This window comes from Ursus arctos, unplaced genomic scaffold, assembly GCF_023065955.2.
Source record: "Ursus arctos isolate Adak ecotype North America unplaced genomic scaffold, UrsArc2.0 scaffold_6, whole genome shotgun sequence".
Classification (NCBI taxonomy): domain Eukaryota; kingdom Metazoa; phylum Chordata; class Mammalia; order Carnivora; family Ursidae; genus Ursus; species Ursus arctos.
In genome coordinates, this window is record NW_026623078.1 from 71,642,734 (window position 1) to 71,663,716 (window position 20,983).

Consider the following 20,983-nt stretch of genomic DNA (forward strand, 5'->3'; position numbering starts at 1 on the left):
AGCATAAGAGTTCAACCCACCAATTACAGCCTCACCTAATCTTTTCTTCTCTTCCAGATCCCCAAGAAAGTATGAGAAGCTTTTGGAAAAACCTAAAGATGTTCAAACATACTGACCACCACCTTCTAGCCAAAAGGTACTAGCATCACTCATCTACACAAAGGAGGCCATGACCGCTGGGCCTTCTTTTCCCCAGCACCAACCGCTCTCCTGCATGGGCCCCCAGAGAAGTTCCAGATGAGATGATCTGAGATGATCCAGAGTATTGAAGAAAAAGGTGAGGCACATTCAATGAGAACACGCCAAAAAGAAAACAGGTCTGTGCAGGAAGCCCACAGTCCTAATTTCTAGCCATGGCTGCACCATTATTAGGGGGAAGCCACTTTACCTCTCAGGGTCAGCTCCTTATAAAGACGAACCATAAAGACAAATAATTCCTTCACCGTTACTAAACACTGACATCTCTGAACACTGAAAGAATGGAGGGAAGAAATAAGGGGATAAGTCACTACTTCTTGGGGTTGGCATGAGGGATAACAGAGATCAGACATCAAAAGTGCTCAGTGCAATCTGTCATTGTCCAATAAACATTGGACAGGATTGAGCCAAGGCTTTGCAGGCCCCTGTCACCTCACTCAGGCTACTGGCTCAGATGTTAAAGCCTGTAAGTCAGACTGTCCGTCCAGGCTGGAATCCTGCATGCTTAGTCCTAAGCACAGAACGAGCTGCATCTCACAGCTAGTTAACCAGCTGGGTGCAGGGAGTCAGACTAGTCTCCGCCACTCCCTGGCACATGGCAGGAGGAGTACTCAGACCGACATGAATGTGCCGGAAATCAACTGCTCAAAGCTCTTCAAAAAAATGACTTATCTGCCCCCACCACTGGGAGCCTCATTGCAGTCTTTACCAAATTAGCAACAAAAGGAGGGTCCCCTCTCCAGTCAAGGGGTGCAGCACACAGCTCTCCGCCCACGAACACCCACTCAGCCAGAAGAAGGCTGCCAAAAGCAGCCCTCTCCTGATTTAATGATATTTGACAGTCTATCAAAGAGTGTCAGGCCCACCTGTTTTAGGCAATATATAATTTAATGGATTCTAAAAAAAAAAAAAAAAAACTTCTAAGAACAGAAGACAAAACCTCCTTGTTGAGAATTTTTTAAAGTGCGTAAATGTTAAAGGCAAGGTGATGTTGGATTGCTCTAGATCTAGTTTTTTTTTTTAAGTTTCTTTCAAGGTAAAAAAAAAAAAAAAAAAAAAAAAAAAAGTTTCTACCCACCTGAAAAGTAGATTTACTACAAAAATTCAAAAGCTTGGAGGAAGTGAGAGAGGAGAGAGAAGAAACTTGAAGAGTTAAAAGTAAGAGAAAAAGCCGGGGCATTTTCTAGACTCTAAGACTGAGCCAAAGAGAATATACTGAAGTTTCAAAAGAAATCTGCAGTTCAAGATGCCGTATCCACTGAGAACCCTTTCAGAAAACAATTCCAACACAGGCCTTAATTTTCTGATCTGCACCACCCACCAACAAGTCACAGAAAGCTCTCCCTTCGAGGCCACTGGTTCTGACTGGGCTTGGTTCACTTTTGAGGAAATCCCCAGGAACGCACTCCTGGGGCTGTCAAAAAGTCTCCACGCAGACCCCTCTGTGGGGTTCACCAGAGAACACATAAAGGTTTCACAACGCTCCAGACAGACCAAAATCAAAGAAGGTAAGACTCGCGCCAGGCACCGGGGCTCTGCCAAGTCCGAAGTCACAGGCAAAGTCTCCTCTCCCTGGAACCCCTTGACTTCTTTGGAGACGAGGGTAGGTTCTCAATCCCAGGCAATTTGTTGAAAATAGAACCCACACCACACTGGATTTTGAGAGAAAGGAAAAGTCTCCTGTTCCAAAAACAAGTTTGTTTACAAACATGTAAAGGACTCCCTTGATCAAACTGCGGGACTCCCCCCTTTTTCCTACAGCAAGAGAGGTGGGGCTTCCCTGAAGACAGGCAGGGAAGCCCCACTTCTGTATCCACCAGGTGGGGTGCCCACCATGCTCCCCACACCACACACACCACCACCGACAGCTATTCTCTCTTCTAACCTCCAAGAGGATTCAAGCGTCTGGAAAACTCCTATTCAGCCATCACCACCAGTCTAGCTCTAATGTCACCTCTTTCCAAGCATTCTTGAATGCACCTACTACCCTTACATCATGCAATTCATCATCTACGAGCCTGAGTCTCATACACCGTGAGCTCAAGAACAGAGAAATGGAGGGAGGAAAGAAAAGCATTTCTAGTAAGAGCAACAGTTGGCACAAAACAGGGAAGCAGAGAGGACATAAGTGGGCTCTCTCCAAGGGACACTGGAGTGGCACACTGACGCTGGGGAGATGCAGGACATGGACAGGGTGGACAAGGTGACTGTGAGCAGCCTTCAAGGGCAAGGTCAGAGTTCAATCACAAAAAAGGCAGCAAAAGACCTGGCAGATGGTGAGTGACATTCAATCCCAAGCCACGGGGCGCCTGGGTGGCTCAGCTGGTTAAGCATCTGCCTTTGGCTCAGGCCATGATCCTGGGGTCCTGGGATCGAGCCCCACTCTGCTCGTCAGGAAGCCTGCTTCTCCCTCTCCCTCTGCCTCTGCCTGCTAGTCCTCTCTATCAAATAAATAAATAAAATCTTAAAAAAAAAAAAAAAAAACCTCCCAAGCCACCTAGGTGACAAGAGAAACTAACAGGTCACATACCTAACAGCAGTCTGGTCCCTTAGGGAGGGGGTGGGTGGTGAAGCCTTTCACTTCTGAGAAAAGAGACCCACCCAATCTCTACCAACTCCCCAAGAGGTTGGGGGCCACTTAAGCAAATATGCAAGTTGGCTTCCCCACCCCCACCCGCAAAGTTGAGCTCTGGGCACACCACCCCACCCCAGGGTCCCTCTCCTCTTCTCCGTCCCCTTCCTCCACTCTCCCCACAGCCAGAAGGCTGGACAGGCCACTTGCCTGACACAGGGCACAGGGCGCAGGACCCAGCCTGTGGCTGTTTTGGCTTGGGGTTCTGTTTTGCTTTGTTTTGTTCTGTATTAAACAGAGGCCCAGGATGGCATCCCACACACGGAGCAGAAGAATAAACTGTGTGTAACTCATCGGCCCGGCTGGCAAACGATGCCCCATAAATAATGCAGCAACTGCCTCTCCCAGCCCAGCCCGCCGTGGCAGCGGGACCTCAGGGGACAGCTGAGGGAACCAGACACCCACGCTGCCACACAGGGAACTCGGAGGAGCCAGGAGCTGTGGTCAGGGAAGGGGCGATGTGAGAGGAGCCAGAGCTGGAGAAGTCTCACAAGGACAATAAACCAGGCACTGGCTCCAGGGAGTGTAGTTCCAGCTCGAAGGCCTCGGTCCTGCCCAAAGGTTCCAGATGGACGCTGGCTCACCAGTGGTCATGCCGCTGAGAACTCAAGTCCCAGGCACACACACGACTGGACGGCTAACCTCCCAAGCCCCTCTTTCCATCCTGACGACATCACTGTCACCATCATTCGTGGAGCGTCACCAGTTTCTAAACAGGTGCTTGGTGCCAGGGGCATAGATCAGCAGGCCTTACACTTTCACTTCCATGTCCACCACCTGGGGACCCTGCAGAAAGGCAGGTTCGGATTCCCTGGGTGCCGCTTGTTTCCCCTACGTGATGCAGAGGCTGCCGGCGCACGGACCCGGAGGAGCACGGCCTGATACACACTCCGTCCGTGCTCACCACCCCCTGCTGAGGCACGGGCTGCTGTTACTTCGCAGCCAAGGAAATGGAGGACCGACTTTGGGGCCCAAGGGCTTCCCTGACGCTGGGAAGTACAAGTCTCAAGATGAATAGCCCCAGCTCCCGGCCCAGCCCCAGGGCTGCAGGAGGCTGCTGCTCAGTAGGCAGGCTGGGTCCTGCTCAGGCCAAGGGAGGTACAAGGGCTCCCCAAACCCACAGCCCCCCGACTGCAACTGCAAAACTGCTCCCCAGGGGAGCCAGAAATGGTCGCGATCCTCAACCACGTGAAAAAGAAAACACAAGGCACAAAACAAAGAAAAGCCCTTCGTGTAGAAAAAGGTCTGGAAGGAATGAACCAGCAGTGTTCACAGGTGCTGTCATTAGTGGTGCGATTATGGGTAACTTGATCACATCTCCAGGTTTTCGATGGACACGGGGCCCGATCGGCTTCTACCAGATCAGAGAGCCTATCTGCAGCATCTCTACAGGCTGCTGCTGTCACCACCCCAAGCCACCAGGCCCCTCGGCATGAGCCATGCCGCCCCCAGCATCCCTGCTCCTCCTCTTTTAGGTCACCCCTCGGTGTGGACTTCGGGGAAATGAAAAGCAAAGCTTCCAGAGGAAGCTTCTGATCTGAGCAGGCGTGCCCCTGGACCCCGTGTTCTTCTACAAGCATGAGCCAGGAATCTGCCGCTCCCAGAAGTGGGTGTGCAGGATGAAGGACGGGGCCCCTGCCTGCCTGTCACAGCTTTGTCCCCAAAGCCACCCTTCCCCACCCCATCCTGTAAGAGGAAGGGCTCCCGAGATCCTCGGATGAAAGGCACTGTGTAGCCCATCCATCATAAAAACCATTCCTGCGCTTTTATTCCCTGATTGGGGCCTGCCTAATCCACTAATTATCCCTGTCCATCAAGTGGATGACAGCCTTGGGGATAATCAATGGTTGCTTCCTCCACACGCCCACCCTCACCCACTTGCCCAAGCTCACCAGCAATAAATACGCCTATGAAAAGGAAGATTTAACCACAAAAGGTGCTCCCTCCACCCAACCTCCCCTCACAAACTGCTCCATTTGTAACCATAAGACCCTAATTAAGTCAAGGACATCAGGCGTCTTCTTCCTCCAGTGCTATGACGTCCTATGCCCACAATGCCTGTTTTCTGACACCCTGGCTAGGTGGCCACTTGAAATAAAAGAAGAACCAACCAAATGTGTCAACTGTACCTTCAAAGTTTTATTGTTGTTGTTGTTGTTTACATTTTCTGCCAAAAGGCATTCCTTTGTCTACCCTGAGCCTTCCAGCCAAAGAGCCACTGGCCACATGGACTTAAATTCACTACGATTAAACAAAATGTAAAATTCAGTTCCTCACTCAAGTGCTCAAGAGCCAAACGTGGCCCGTGGCTGTAGTACTAGGCCACGGAGGTGCAGAACACGTGTCCCGACGTGTCCCGCTGCAGAAAGCGCTACCGGGCAGCGCTGGCCATCATGTGACAAAGCCACTCTGGGCACCCCAGCCTTGTTCTATGCCACAACGAGGCTTCTGGTTCCATTGTTTCACTCTTGCAAAAACTGGGGTGCATACCATGAGCTACCATTTCTATGAAAATGGAATCCCACTCCTCTCCTTCTTCCCCAAATTCCCTCTCTCCCTGCCCAAATCTGTACTACCCCCAGGGTCACCTGGGGCCATCTCAGAGTCCAAGTGTATTTCACGATCATCATTAAGAGCCCCATCTCATGTTTCCATAGTCCTTGAGAGTAAAAAGGGCTCTCAGGACAACCCTGCCCGGGCACTTGGCAGAACAGGAAACTGAACACTTTTCCTTTTTCCATGGGAAAATAAGGCCCAGGAGATTAAGTAATCTGCCTCAGGTCAGAGAAGGGTTTGCCCTCACACCCAGTTCAGATCATGTAGTGCTCCTCAGTTTGCCCAGTTCTTTTTAAAATGAAATTGCCCCCAGGGGCGCTCGGGGATCTCAGTTGGTTAAGCGGCTGCCTTTGGCTCAGGTCATGATCCCGGAGTTCTGGGATCGAGTCCCTAGTCGGGCTCCTGGCTCAGTGGGGAGTCTGCTTCTCCCTCTGACCCTCCCCCCTCTCATGCTCTCGCTCTCTCTCTGTAAAACAAATAAATAAAATCTTTAAAAATAAAAAATTAAATGAAATTGCCCTACGGGTTCCCCTAAAACTTATTGCTTCTCCACAACTGGACACCTGGGGACTCAGTATCCGATCCCTCATACAGGGGCTGGCTGCTCTCACCCAAGGGCAAGTAAGAGATGTCTGTGTACATGTAAGCCACCCCCCAAAATAATAAATTATGTGGAGTCCAAAGCTCCTGTTTCATTTGTTTATGCCCATGTATAAACATCCCAATGAGATAATGAACAGAACACGTGGTGAGCTCCACACCCCATAAAAACGTCAAGTATTGTTATCATTATTTCATGCTTGCACACCTGTACTCACCCACTTCTCCTCCCTGGAAATGCCCTCTCGGACTTGTCTCCACCCAACCCCACAACGGATTCTAGCAATCTGTCAAATCCGCCGTGGGGAGCAACGGCCTCGCCACGTCGTACACCCTTGGGTGCCCTGCTGCCTTCCACTAAATGGTGCCTCCTCCACACCCCCAAGCCCCACCCCAGGCTGCTAGGAAGGACACCCCGGGGGCGTCGCCAAAAAAGGCAATGACTGTGTTGGGTACTTGTACAGTTGCGGTCCTCCTTTTAGTCTTCCCACGGCACGTCCTTCTCCTCGCCTGGAGGGAGCGCCCTGATGCGCAGCCATACTCCAGAGTCTGACGGGACCCGTGTGATGTAGGGGTCAAGAGCATGGCGCTAGAGTCAGCCTGCCCGACTTCCCATCTACCCACTGGATGGCCTAGGTGACTTAGTCACCCGCAACTGCCCTGTGCTCGTGTGTCAAGGACACCCGCGCTAGTCCCCACCTCCAAGGATGGTAATGAGGGTAAGGGAAATAGTACAGGCGCTTAGAAGGGTGACCGGCACTTAGGACTCAATAAATTCCAGCAACTGCTATTTTCAGGCGTCTACGTACATTGCTAGCCAACCTCCCTGGGGCATTTAATGAGCACCTGCTACACACAGGCAACGAGCCGGGTGGAGGCCATAGAGAGATAAGGAGCCAAAGCGTTGAGGAACTCAGGCTGGTAGAACACGGATGTGTTAGCGACCAGTCGGAGGACACCATACTCCAGATACAAAGTACTAGCTTCCAAGGAGGCGGGGGTAATGCCTCACCTAAGTCTTTAAGGACAAAGGGGCGTTTTCCTGGCAAAGGGGAAGGAAATAAAGAAGGGAGACAGTTTTCCCTGCAAAAGAAATAATTAGCAAAGGAAAGAGAATACAGAAGATCATGGTGCATTTAAGCATGAGAGTCATTTTGGGGTGTAATTTGGGGACACAAGAGAGGGAAGCAGGGAGAGTCTTCCTACTCACCTCATGAGCTGCAAAGGAGGCCCTTGATGGCCCAAGAACCGCTCCCACTCCCCCCCCCCCCCCGGCCCCATTCCTGGTATAATCACAACCTACCAGAGACTCACTAGGAATGTTTGCTAGAACTGCGGAGGCCTGAGCCCCACCCCAGAGCTACACAATCGAAATCTCTGGGGAGGGGGCCCAGACACCTGCATTAAACACACTCCCCAGGGGACACTCATACTTTCTTGCTAAAATCACACACAGCAAGATTTGAAAATCACCACACCGGGGCTCCTGGGTGGCTCAGTCAGTTAAGCATCTGCCTTTGGCTCAGGTCATGATCCCAGGTCCTGGGATCCGGCCCCACGTCAGGCTCCCTGCTGAGCGGGGCCCTGTGCTTGTCTGCTCTCTCACTCTCGCTCTCAAATACATAAAATCTTTAAAAAAAAAAAAAAGAAAAGAAAATCACCACGCCAAGTAAGACATCTCGTCCCTCTGAGGCCCAAAGAGCTGTGGTCTCAGCAATTTCTCTGTCCCAATATTCAAGTCTAGCTCCTAGTGAAATAATCCCTGGTGATGAGCACCCGCACATGGGAAGATGAACGGATACGTGCTTTCTGAATGGCATTGGGCAACATGTTTGAAATGCCATGAAAAATACATACCTTTGACACAGGATAAAGCCTTCAGGCAAAACTCTCAATGCAAATCAATGTCTAGCTACAAGGATATACTCATTGCAGTATTGCTTCTAATTAGTTAAAAACCGGACACAGCCTAAACATGAAATCAGCATGGAACGTATGGAACTGGTGCCCACCTTAAGGCTTCCGCACATGCTCTTCCCTGGCCTGGAACATTCTTTCTCCGATAATCCACATACTTCCTGAAGTGTTGCTCAAAGGTCAGCTGCTCTGTGAGGCCTTTCCTAGCCACGGTATTTAAAAACAACAACACTGCCCCCGCTCTATTTTTCCCCATTGCACATAATCCTTCTAATATACAGAACTGACTTAGCTTGTCTGCACTGCCCTAGAATGTAAGCTCCAAGGGGGGCAAGGACTGCGTCCATTTTCTATACTGCTGCACCCCCAGCACTTAACACAGAACCCAGCATACGGTCGGTCCTCAAATACAGGTCAACTGAATACATGAACTGTGCACACACCAAACAATGGAACACCACACAACATTAAAACTGACATGGCTCAAAATTACATACACGGAAAGGCAATGTAAGTGAAAAGCTAAGTGAAAAAAGAAATTTCTGGCACAGCGTGGGCCGCATGAAAACCTTTGTCTAAAATGTGTGTACATAACCCACTTTGTAATCAAGCGGTTACGGGTGAGTTTTGTTTTTTACTTAACCGAAATTTCTCAGTTTTTCTTCCACTAACTTTATATTGCTTGCATAATCTTTGAGAAGTAATCCCTCATGAGGTGCTCTCAAAACACTTGCTAATTTTTTTTTTTTTTTTTTTTTTTTTTTTTAGGAATAAGCTCCCTCCTTAGTGACTTAATTAGGGTGTCCCTAATTAAGGCCAGCACCACATCAAAGAGGCCAGGTTCCAGGGGACCCTTGCTTCAGGTCTACTCCTGGCTGCAAGGCAACCTCAGTCCCTGCAGCGGCAGCTTGCAGAGCTCCTGAGTGCTGGGATGCCAAAGGCTTCGCCACCAGCTAGCTCCTCCTGGCTCTGCTCCCCGCTACTTGCTTCCTATTGGGGTGCCTCATCCAATTATTCAGGCCCAAGATCACATCCTGCTGGAGAGCTGGCTTTGAAGGTTCAGTAAACAATCACTTCAAAACAAAGAGCGACCATTAAACCAAACTCAAAGACTTCCTTAATGACTCCGTGCTCAGCTGCAGGAGGATGCAAGCAAGCCAGGCCTCAGAAGTGAAACTGAGGTCTCCCTGGAAACTAATCTCAAGCATTTCCAGCCTCCTACTGCAAATATCCCCCCTTCCTGTTTTGTGCTCAGTCACGTGGGGTGCAGAGCCGTTACTGGGGCGATCCTGACGGGAGGGGGTTTCTTCAGCAAAACAAACATGTGTCTCATGGTTGTCACCTTCGAGGGCCGTATCAGACCCCTAGGTCTCAACACCCTGCCTGCTCCCCACCTACTCCCCTCTGCTGACAAATTAGAGGCACCCGTGCAGGGAGTCAACCACCCAACAGCATCTTGTCGGCTGGGCCTATCTCTGCTTCAAACAGAGAAGCCCCTTGACCCTTCCTAAGATCCCGCTGCTTCTCTGCTCCTCTTCTAGACAAAACAATTTAGGGCGAGGGCTTTACCTGGCTTACTCACAGATCTCCACCCCCAGCAATACCTGGCTCACAGTGCGGGCAGCATCATATCTGTTGAATATGTGTACTGTGTTCTCTCAAATTATGCATATGTTGAAAGTTGAAAAGCACTGCAGTATTGTCACTATTCCATTATCAAAGTGGAGCTATGGGTTTCCTGTATTTTCTGAAACATCTGAGTGCCATTATTACAGGGTACTCCACTAGAAACTACCAGGGTAGCTCAGATACACGAGAGCATTTTATTTCACATTTATTTCATCCTAAGCCCTTTACATACACTTTCTCATTGAAGTTTCCACAAGTTTCAGAGGGAAGTATTATTTCCCCCATTTTACAGATAAGAAAATAAGTCTCAAGAGGCTGAGTAACTCGCCCAGAGTAATCTACCTAGGAAGTGGCAGAGCCAGGCTTCAAAGCCCAACGGCAACCGTGTAAGGTAGAATGTAATACTCAGGAGACTCAACACAGAATGTGAAGAATGCCTAAGGGTACCTGGGGCGGTGGAAAGAGGAGATAACTTTGTGGTGGGGCCTTGAAGGATGAGAAAGATTTCAGTGGACAACAATGCAGAAACGTCCTCCAAGCAGGACAAACAGCAAGAATGAGGGGCACAGGGTGTGTTCAAAGAGGCCTGGGACTCCAGGATGGGGAGCATGAGGCATACAGCAGACCAATCAGCTAGGGCCCAACTGTGGGGTCCTTGAATCCCAGGGTAAGGCAGGTGGGACACATCCAGCAGGTAGGCGGGTAGGAAATACCCAAATACGGTTAAGTCCTAGGAAAGGACAGAAGATCAGTGCCAAGAGGCTGCTACAGGGCCCGCTAAGAGGCAAACGAGGCTACTTTCCTGGTGGTCATTCCAGAAAAAGAAGGGAGAACTCAAATGGAGTAAGACAGAAAAAGACAGCCCTTACAGAGCTGCTCCTCTCCCCTTACCCTGGTGTAAACATCTCTGAAAGACTTTTTTTTTTTCAAGCATTAGATGCCCTGAGGACCGCACTGGGCACCCAGCCCTTCCTCTCCCTTTATAGACAGTGGGTTTGCAAACAGAAATGCAAATAGGCCCAGCTGAGGCAGATGAGGTTATAATGAACTCAAGAGTAATTGACTTAGCCAGAAAAAAACAACTCAACTCCTCCATTTCCTGCAACTTCAGTGCAAACTCTAAATACAGCTAGGTCAAGGGTGGGGTAGCTTTTGCTTGAAGTGGTGGAAAGAATTACTACAGTGATTGGAACAGTAACAGCAGCGAACATTCCAGTGCCAGTGGGCAAGGCACGGTGTGGAGCACTTCGCAGGCACAGCCTGATTTCGGAATCCTCAAAGGTGCATACGTTCTTAGACCCTTGTACAGAAGAGGAAAAGGAGGCTGAGAGATTAAGTAACTTGCCCGCAGGATTGAAAAGCAGATGTCTTTCACGCCAAGGTCAGCGGGAGCTCTGGAATTTCCACAGGAGGGGTTTAGACGCAATGAAGGGGCCAGAAGGGAGTAGAAGGTGTGCAGGACTGTTTTTACTTAGATGGTATGTTATAGATCTACGCTATCCAACAGGGCAGGTTAGCCACATACGGCTATTTAAAGAAAAGTGAATAAAACTCAATAGTTCCTTGGGACGCCTGGGTGGCTGAGTCATTAAGCGTCTGCCATCAGTTCAGGTCATGATTCAAGGGTCCTGGGGTCGAGTCCCACATTAGGCTCCTTGATCAGCAGGGAGCCTGCTTCTCCCTCTGCCTGCTGCTCCCTCTGCTTGTGCTCTTTCTCTCTCTCTCTCTGACAAATAAATAAAATCTTAAAAAAAAAAAAAAAAGCCTAATAGTTCCTTGATCACGCTCGCCATACTTCCAGTGCTCAATAGTCACATGTGGCTAGTAGCTAACATACTTGACAATTTCATTATGGTAGAAAACCATGGTGGACTGTGCTATTGTATATTTAAAATCGTTAAGTATCCTAAAGATGCTTTTTCTACTATTTTTATATTTCAATGTATTTCATGTTGTTTCACTATACATTTATTTTTATTTTTAATCGTGGCAAAACACACAGACCATCTATCATCTCGGCCATTCTTAAGTGTCCAGCTCAACAGTGTTTAGCATATTCACGCTGTTGTACAAACACCTAAACATGCTTTTACTCAGGCTTCGGTGGGGTTGAGAAAGTACTTTTGAGGGTGCTAAAACTGTGTAAACTTGGTAGTTCTCAAGCCTAAGATTAGAACTACCTGGGGGTGCTTTTAAAAAATGTGAATGCCCAGGATGTCCCCCAGAAGCACAGAATCAGAACCTCCAGGGAACAGGTCCAGGTATCAGTGTCTTAAAGGCTCACAGGAAATCCGACACTTGTATGCCTGTAACCAAGCGCATGCCACCAGAAGGGGCACACCAGCCCAGACCCACTCCTCCGGCCCCCCAGAGACCCCTGTCCTGTGGGAGGTGGCAGGGAAGAGAGTCCCAGGCCAAACCTGCTGTCCACCGCCAGGACTTAGGAGATCGCTCATGCTAAGCAAGCTAAGATTTTACAGTTGCCCAAATTCTTCAAGGTGAAGAAAGCAAATAAAAAGACACACAGCTCAAAAGGCACTCAATTGATTTTTTTTTTTTTAAACCCACTTAAACTAGACAGGAAAAGAAAAACCACTTAGAAACTATGACCCAGGCTGTATATGCCAAGAATCAGCACAGAAAGGAGGGGTTTTTTTTGTTTTTGGGGGGTTTTTTGTTGTTGCTGTTGTTGGAGATCCCATCAACTTCTCCAAACACAGACCTGAAATGGCTCTACAGACTCAACCAGACTGGAGAGCCACCGGGACATAATGAAATACAGAAAAGCTCTTTTACAGGAGAGTTGCAGGGCTGGACACAAAAGGAGTTCAAGGTAAGGAGTTCCCTTAGAGGCGTCATTTGAACTTTGGGTGAACTTATTTAATTCAAATAATTAGTGAGGGCTGCCAGGCTTGCACAGTCGCCCAGTCTCAGGAACCGATGGGCTCCCCGGACGTATAAACATGGCCCTCCGGCCAGGCACGGAGAAGACTGAGGGCACTTTGTATGGGGATGAGGACAGGAGCCAAGGGTGGCAGGCCAGAGCCTGGCCCGAAGACTTCTTTACCCTGTGCACACCCAGAAGAAGAGGAAAGGAGAATTCCAGGTTTGTCTGTCAGAGGAGTGGGAGAGGGAAGGAAGCCCAATGTCAATAGATCGTAAATTAAATGACTTTCACAAAAGTGACAGCCAGATGGGAGTCGCCTGCCCCACAGCAGTCCCCACGGCATCTTAGCTCAAGTTCATGCCTCCGGGCAGACTCCGGGCTCGAGGCACGGAAAAAAGACCCTGATTCCTTCCTTGAGCCTTCTACAGAACTCAGCAGAGTGGAATCCTGTATTTATTTATTAGAAATAAATCCAGTCCCCTCTCTCTACTTCAGCGTGTTCTAAAGAGCTCCAGCTTTGGGAATCAAATTGGCCAAGGTCTGAATCAATCCACCTCACCATGGCCTTGGATTAGTTACCACCTCTCTTCTAAGAGCCTCAGTTTTCTCATCTGTAAAGTGGGGCTGATGTGAGGATGACATAAAACCATGCGTACCAAGCACTTAGCACAATGCCTGGCACATGGCAGGTTCTCAGCAAGTCCCTTCCTGCCCCGTGTTCACCATATGCCATGAACACTGAGCACCTACTATGTACAGGTGGCACACAAGAGCATCTTAAATCGGGGAGCAGCAGAGACACATAGCCCAGGTCCTCCCTGGGCTAAGAGGTGGAGAACACTGACAATGGGTGGGCTGCTCTGGAATCTATGCTGGGTGGCTTTGATTTTGCTTTTGGGGGTTTCGTGTGTGTCTGTGTGTCAGATACTTGGAGGAAACCTTGCGCAGCCGCCCAACTAATTCAAGGGAGAACCTCCGCAATCAAATACAATGGGCTTCCTCGAAGCTCAGCCAATTAATTTACTCCATTTGTCTCTCTGGTTTGCTACTTAATAAGGCCATATCAGCAGTGCAATCTGCAAAGCTGAGTTAAACTGCTTAAGGCAACCATCAGGTCCCTCTAAGGAGCCCCAAATACTTCTCCTCTGATGTCCTAGGCAGCTAAATCTGCCTTTGGCTTTTGTTTGGTTCCAGGAGAGGTATTTCTTTGTTTTTGCAGAGGTATGGGTTTAAGGGGAAAGTGTCCTAAAGGCAGTTCCGAGAAGTAATGGAGACCTCAAAATGATCTCATTTTTCCATTCCCAATCTGAGCACCTAAACAGTCTTCTACAGAAGGAATCTTGCCAGCTCTCACCCATCCCCGGGAAGATGGAAAAGCCCAGATGAAAATTACAGATAAAGCGTCTAATAGATCAATAGTTTCAACCTTTTCATCCTCCAAACATTTTAACAACCTCAAATGAGCCGGCCATATTGACAGATATCATTTTAGCTTTTTCCTTTTCCTGGATGCAAAAGGGCAGTTCAAAGTACAAGAGGTCAGAGCTGAGAAGCCCCAGGACGCATGGAACATGCTTATACTAAAAAGCAGTTTGCTGTTTATCTGAAATTCAAATTTAACTGGAAATTCTGTATCTTTACTTGCTGAATCATAGCACTGAGCTCAGTGCTGGCAACTTGAGTTGTGTGCTTGCAATAAATACTACAGAATTATGAGTACATGTTACTCTCATAAGAACTGACTGATAGCTGAACCAGGCAAAATTCAAACTCAGCTCATCTTCCATGCAAACCATGACCTAGGATTGACCTTCTCTCCATGTGGGGCATCGTTAACTATGGAAATTCAGAACATAAATGTTCACAGTGTCCAGCAACAAGTTCTATACAATTTAGTTAAATACGATGTATAGATGTATATGGGATTTTCCCATAGAAACATTCAAGCCAAGACCAAAAAAAAAAAAAGACTTCTTTCTAAACGTGGACAAGATTTGCACCTAAGAAACCAAACAGACTGATCTACATAGAAGAGGCCCTCAATCTCAGAACAGGCACCCATTCTGGGCAGTTCCCCTGCTGCCAATTTTATGACATCTTCACTTTTCCTTCTTCTCCCACAGGCCCAAACCGAGAACACTGTAAAATCCTGGACAAACACAGCCATTTGCTAAGAGAAAAACCAACATGGGGCCCATCTGTACTTTACAAGGGCTCTGCTTGTCCTGCCTCTGTGTGTCCCCATTTACAGGGCTGCCTACCTCCCTCAGAGCACCTGACCACTCTTGGACGCCTAGCTGGGTTTTCAGTATCTTCCTAGAGAAAATGTTGGGGTTTTTTTGTTTGTTTTTTTTTTGTTGTTTTGGAAGAGTCAAAGGGACGTCCTTCAAAAACTGACTGATGCCCTTCCTTCGTGGCCACCATACGGTATCTAATGTTACCTACTTACGGCCCACAGGACAAGCAGCTCTCCAAGGGCAGGCCTGTGGCTCTCTGGCTCCTCGCTGCCCAGCAAGAGACCTTCCACACAGCAGGCCCTCGATAAACACCAAGGAAGGGAGCCTCACATCTGACAGAAACCCCAAAGCCAAAGCACTGGCGGTGTTGGGGGGGAGGGGACAATCCTGAAATCATTATCCAGCGCTGGACCCAATACCCACATTCTTGATCTATGATAAGTGAGGGAAAATACTGTGTCATGCCTTCAAACCACAGAAGATTTCCATGGAATTCAAGAAGTCCCTTTACCAGCTCTAATTTTAGGCAGAACTTAGGAGAGAGGATACCGGTGCAAATAGAGGTGGGGGGCAGTAGAGAGGAACTGAACAAGGCCCCTATTCTGCTCAGAACAGGTGCTGGTAACAGGACACCCCTCTCTACAGTGGGAGGTGGGGTAGGGAATTCAAGGTGTGGTTGGGTGTTTTTCACCCCCCCCCCAGTCCCATTGCATAACCCCTAACACACTCTCGAACCTAGTACAAAGTTCTCCCTGCATCAGGCCTAATTCAGCTCCTGACGAACTGATTCTTGAGCAACAAGGCTGAGGAAAATATTTGGCTTTAGCATCCAACTTAAAAAAAAAACACAAAAAACCTAAGTTAATTATTAAAAGAAGAAAGATATCCACAATGACTTGCCCTTGAGTTTGGCCCATCTCCTGGTCTTAAAAGCTCCCCAAACATCACCAAATTCTTTGCTGGTTCAGCTATCTAAACAGTAAATAAATACATAAATAAATAAATAAATAAATCTACAAGTATCAAATCACTGTGTTGTACATCTAAAACTAATGTAACATTATAGGTTCATTATAGCTCAATAAATTAAAAAAAAAAAAAAAGCAATGGCTCAAATCTGCTGTTTGTAGCACTTAGCCCGTTTTTCTTGGCACTTGGATAGAAACTCCAAAAAGATTCTAGAACCTCTTTAATGTCTAACCATTGTCAAACATCAGAAGCCAGTCAGTTGGCCTTCCACAGCGTCACTTCCAAGCTACTATTCCCCCAGACAAGAGACGATGGGCCCTAGCCTCCAGCCACGTGAATCTCCTCTCTTTTCCTTTTGGGACCAGCTCACACCAGACAACTTGATTTATGTGGATGGGCGGAAAGGCAGCCAGTAAGCGATTCCGCACACCACCATCATTAGTGACCACCACCACAGTAGGGTGGAAGACAGGGGAAAAAACACAAGGTTTCCTCTCGTCAAGTTATATAACAGCTGCTGCTGGATCCCAATGGAAGAAGAGTGAGGGTTTCTTCTGCACCCTTCCCCCTGGAAAGGACAAAACACACACCCTGACAACTGAGGATTTAGCCAGATGAAGGATCACTAGAAAAAAGCAGAAAGATTCCTCTCCAGCTTTTCAATGCCTTGAGGTTTTTGGTTTTGGAAGATGTATGGTGTTAGGCCTTGAAATTACTCCATTTTTTTGTTGTTGTTTTCTTTTTTTTCTCCAAAGAGGAAATTGACTCCCTTCCTGTGTTGCTGTACATTTTGGAGAATCAAATGCTACTTTAAAAAAAAAAATTTTTTTTTCCTTACCCTTTCCTCACCCCAGTCTAGCCTTACTTCTGGAAAAATAACCTCAAAATTTTCTCAAGATGGCATTCCAAATGGGTTTCCAACATTTACACTTGTCCTTCAAAGCCGACAGAAAGGGGACCAAAGACATCAGAAACCCATCACGGCAGTTCAAAGAAGAGAAAAAGAGGATAAACTGGTCATTAGAAAGCCAGCTGACTTCAGATAGTAAACACTGTTATTGGTGGTGACTTCATGCATTATGTATACTATGTACTGCTTATCCTATATGCTCAAACTTTTTAAAATTCCCTTTTAAAATGTCACTGCCATCCAACCCACGAAGAAGTATTTTAAAAAGAAAACTCCATTAAAATATTCAACAACTGTCTTCTGAGTAAACAATCTTGGGAATCAGTCTACCCCTCTCTTTTTCCTTCTCTCTACTCCCCAGAAGTCTGGAATCCTGCAGACTCCGAAGCAAGTTTTAGTCTTCCCCTCCAGTTTGCTTTTCAAATCTTTGCCAAAACAAAACAAACAACCTTAAAATAAATGCCTTCCCACAGGATGTTGAACAAACCCTACTAAATTCAAAGGGAAAGAAGTCAGGAACCACAAACTATAGATCTAGCACCGAAAGGGCATTAAATAAATCTTTATTTTTAACTGGAATCTTGCAGAGGGAAAAACATGCCACCTTGGCACCCACAAATCTCCCTCACCAGAATGCTAGAGGGCAGCCATGGGATGGCAGGCGGAAAACAGGGGGCCCATCCTGTGGTGGGATACCTCCTGAAAGGCCTTGGGTTCAAACCAATAAATGCAAAGAACTGAGACTGGGTGGATTATGGATTAAGGAACAAAGACAGAAAAAAAACTCTACACATTTTTTGTTTTTTTTTCCCCCCTGGGACTGCAGTGGGCAGAACTTTTAGGTCACTGGGTCCTTGTAACTACTCAGGGACTGGAAACATCCATTTCTCTTCAAAAAAAACACAAGCAGCTTTACCAACCCATCTCACATTCTTCCCCTGGTGATCAAAATACACGTGTGCCTCAAACCCAATCTTTGATTATAAGGCGTACAGAATTTAAGTTAACAAGAAATACCCGAGTCTGAGGCGGGGACACCAATCTTTGTCTCAAAAGAGCACTTCAATAAGTCAATGTGGATTGAGGGCAAAGGAATGAAAGAGGCTGTCTTTGAACAGGGAATAATCCATCTAATTCCAAGTGGCTGGATTAGAGGCATTCCTGGACAAGCAGGGTCTAGCTGAAAATAATGCTATGTGAATGTCAATTTCACACACACACACACACACACACACACACACACAAAACACAGGCTCTGTAGAAGGAGGGCCAAGACCAGGATGGAGGCACCTTGGAAAAGTTCACCCTTGGGGAGATGGCAGTTGGTTCTAAAAGGGGGAAGCAGGCGTGACAGCTGAGCATTCCTTCACAAAGTCCATCTCCCAGACCAAACCCTCTCTAAACCTTACACTTATCAGACAAAAGCTCCTCCAAACGCCCAGGCAGCGGCTGAAGAGGGGCTGTCCACACCCACCGGCCGTACAGCCTTCCAAACCTGCCTACTCGTTGTTGGAAGCCGAGCTTTTAATTAAACACCACCTCCCCGGATCTGTTGAGGCAAACTGGGGCTGGGTTAGAGCCAAAGAGAAGCTCCCTAAATACACATGAAAAAAAAAAAATCCCCCCACCGCCCCCAATTCCCACCTCCAGCCAGCTCCCGAGGCTGGTTATATTTCCTTTGGATGAGTAACACAGGGCCCTGGTCTATCTCTATGCACCAGAAAATCCACATCCAAGGATCAGGTTATCCCCAGTCCCACCCTTCGCAGGAAAAAACCAGGGTGTTGTTCCCCGCCCCCAATATACACAAGCGCGCGCGCGCACACACACGCGCGCGCGCACACACACACACACACACACACACAATATCTTCACAATCCTTCCAAGAGAAAACCTGGAGTCTGGGGGGGGGGGGGGGCGGGAATACAGTTGTTTAGGGGACCCCAATCTTGTCTTCAGACTGGGAGCTCAGCCAGTGGAAGGAGGGTCCCCAGCAAGGCTACTCTGGGAACTTCTGCTTCGCGCCCCCGGGGAGGGCTGAGGGAAGGCATGCACACCCTCACCAGCTTAGGAACAGCCTAATTAATGCCTAATTTGCTCAGCCCCCCCCCCCCCAGGGTGGATCTGAAACCCAAGGAGGGAGAGGCCTCTCTCCCAGGCTCTCGGCCGGGGAGGGGGGCCAGTTCCCGCGGCCCGGCAAAGCCCCCATACCCCTCCCCACCACCGCGCCAGGCGCCCCCACCCCGTACTCGGGGGAATCAGGTGTCCGCCCAGGCACCCAGTCTTCACGGGTCGCAGACACTCCAGCAGAAGACAATGGAAAACTTGGAGCCGGGGCCCCGCGCCCCCAGGGAAAAGAGATGGTGCCGCCCCCTGGGACAATGAGCGTGGAGAGGGCAGGGGCCATCAGACACCTCCAGAGAAGCAGCCCGCCCGGTGACCCAACAGAGCCCGGAGCAGCGCCGCGGGTGAGCAGGTGACACCGGGCCAGAGCGCTCCCGCAGGTGGCCGGCGGCCACAGTGCAGGCAAGGGCCGGGCGGCTGGCCCGGGGCGGAGGCGAAGCACCGCGGCGAGGTCAGTGCGCGGCCGCCCCCACCGCAGCCGCGCCCCCGGCGTCCTACCTTCATGTCGCTGATGATGGTCTGGAAGAGGCCTCCGAGCGCGCTGCATTCCTTCTCAATCACAGCCTCCATTTTCCCGGCGCCGGCAGGGAGAGGACACACACTCGGGGCCGCCTGGACTGTGCGCGGGGCCGGGGCTCGCTCACCCGCGGAGCAATTCCACCCTCCGAGCGACCCACCTCCGACTCACAGCCTCTTCTGCAAAGAGGACGAAGCGCCCAAGATCGGCTGTTCTCTGCCCCAAATAATAACAATAATTTTAAAAGCCAAACCGCTCTGCAGGGTAATTCGCCTACATGCAGTGCCCGGCTCCTGGCCTTAAAAATGACCGGAGAAGACTGACAATCAGGCCACCACTGGTGCCCACGACGGAAACAGGAAAGCCCATCTTGAAGCAGAGAAAACCACCCGCTGACCTGGGGCCAGCGCCATTTAAAAATGCGAGATTTTCTAATTTAATAAGATTTTTGAAATTTAAAAAAAAATCGCCCAACAAACAGCAGAACACGTCTGCTCGCCGCGTCCAGATCTGTAGCTCGCAGCCGCGGCCGCCGCCTCCTTTTCACTCCTGCGCGCCCGGCCCCGGCGCTCGCTCTGGCGCGACTCCCGGGGACGTCCGGAGGGGCGCACGCGCGCTCGCGGTCGTGCGTCCGCCGCGGGGGCGCGGGGAGGGCGCGCGCTCGCGGCCGTGCGTCCGCCGCACGCGGGCGGGGCTAGGAGCGCGTGCCCGGGAGACGCGTGGAGCGCACGCAGCTGAGGGGAACCGGCGGGCGGTGCGGCGAGGATTCCACCCCCGCGGGAGCTGCCTTCTCTTCGTAGCACGCACAGAGCACTCCTTCCTGCCCTGGCCGCGGGTCGCGGCGCAGAGAGGGCGTGTCAGCACGCGGCTGGCCGAGCGCCCACCCCACAATGGCTGCGAGCGCCGGGAACTGAGGGTGCACCGCCGCTCCCCGGGGACTTGCAGGGTGGCACGCTTAGCGCAGTGCCCAGCATATTATAGCGAGCGCTCAGTAGGGCGGGAAAACTGCTGCTGCTGCTGCTGCTGCTGCTGCTGCTGCTGCTGCTACTGCAGCGTTTCGAGAAGAAGCCCTGTGATATCAGGACTGCAACGCCAGTCAGGATTGCAGACAGCATTCGTAATTTGTAATTAATTTGTAATTAACAAATATGTAATTAAGGAGAGTTTGGGGGCGTATCCTATGGCGGGATGCCCAGTTCAACAAAAGTTGCAGGATGCTGAGAAAGTGGATTGATTTGCCATTGCAAAATAAATGGCACTGAGCTTTTGTATACTGTCTTTGGTTTCAAGATACTGTTGACTGCCTGTGACTTGGATGGTTTTTTTGTTTTTGTTTTTGTTTGTTTGTTTTCAGGCCCACTGAGGGCCTTGGGTGTTGGTTTCACGTCAGAGAGCCCTGTTGGGAAGTTTAACCTGGAAAGACTGCAAATGTTCCTGAGTTGATTTGGAGGCTGGTGGTTCATTTTCATAGCTCCACTGCCTAACTGCACATAGTTGGAGCCCTCATTGAGATTACCACCAAATAGGCAAGGAAGAAGAGAATCCAATGAGCAGCTTTTAAAAGACCTTTAAACATAAGAACCTAACTCTTCTCCCTTGTCCTGTGAGCTGACCATGTGAAGCACAAAATACAACAAAAGGAAAATACTGGGGAGGAGACAAAGGGAAACCATATGCAAAATGCTGTAGACTTGTGCCAGACTTGCTCACTAAGTAATAGGTAAAGTTCTGGGCTTTGAAAAACTGCAAGGAGGCACATGGAGGGGCATTATCACAGCTGCAGAAAGATAATATTACCATGGCCCAC

General features: G+C 49.2%; 1 protein-coding gene across 17 annotated transcripts in view; it reads right to left on the reverse strand.

Moving 5' to 3' along the window:
* The window catches only part of MTSS1 (MTSS I-BAR domain containing 1), a 156,727-nt gene extending 136,913 nt beyond the window's left edge, over nt 1–19,814 (reverse strand). For 16 of the 17 annotated variants that reach the window (XM_026495440.4, XM_048212527.2, XM_026495436.4 and 13 more), the window contains exon 1: nt 19,158–19,796. In XM_026495440.4, the coding sequence (XP_026351225.2) occupies nt 19,158–19,229 (72 nt within the window). In that variant the 5' untranslated portion in view covers nt 19,230–19,796. Of the gene's footprint in view, nt 1–19,157 lie in introns of all 17 variants that reach the window. The other variant, XM_026495429.4, reaches the window with a different exon arrangement.
* Between the last annotated feature and the right edge of the window lie 1,169 nt (nt 19,815–20,983).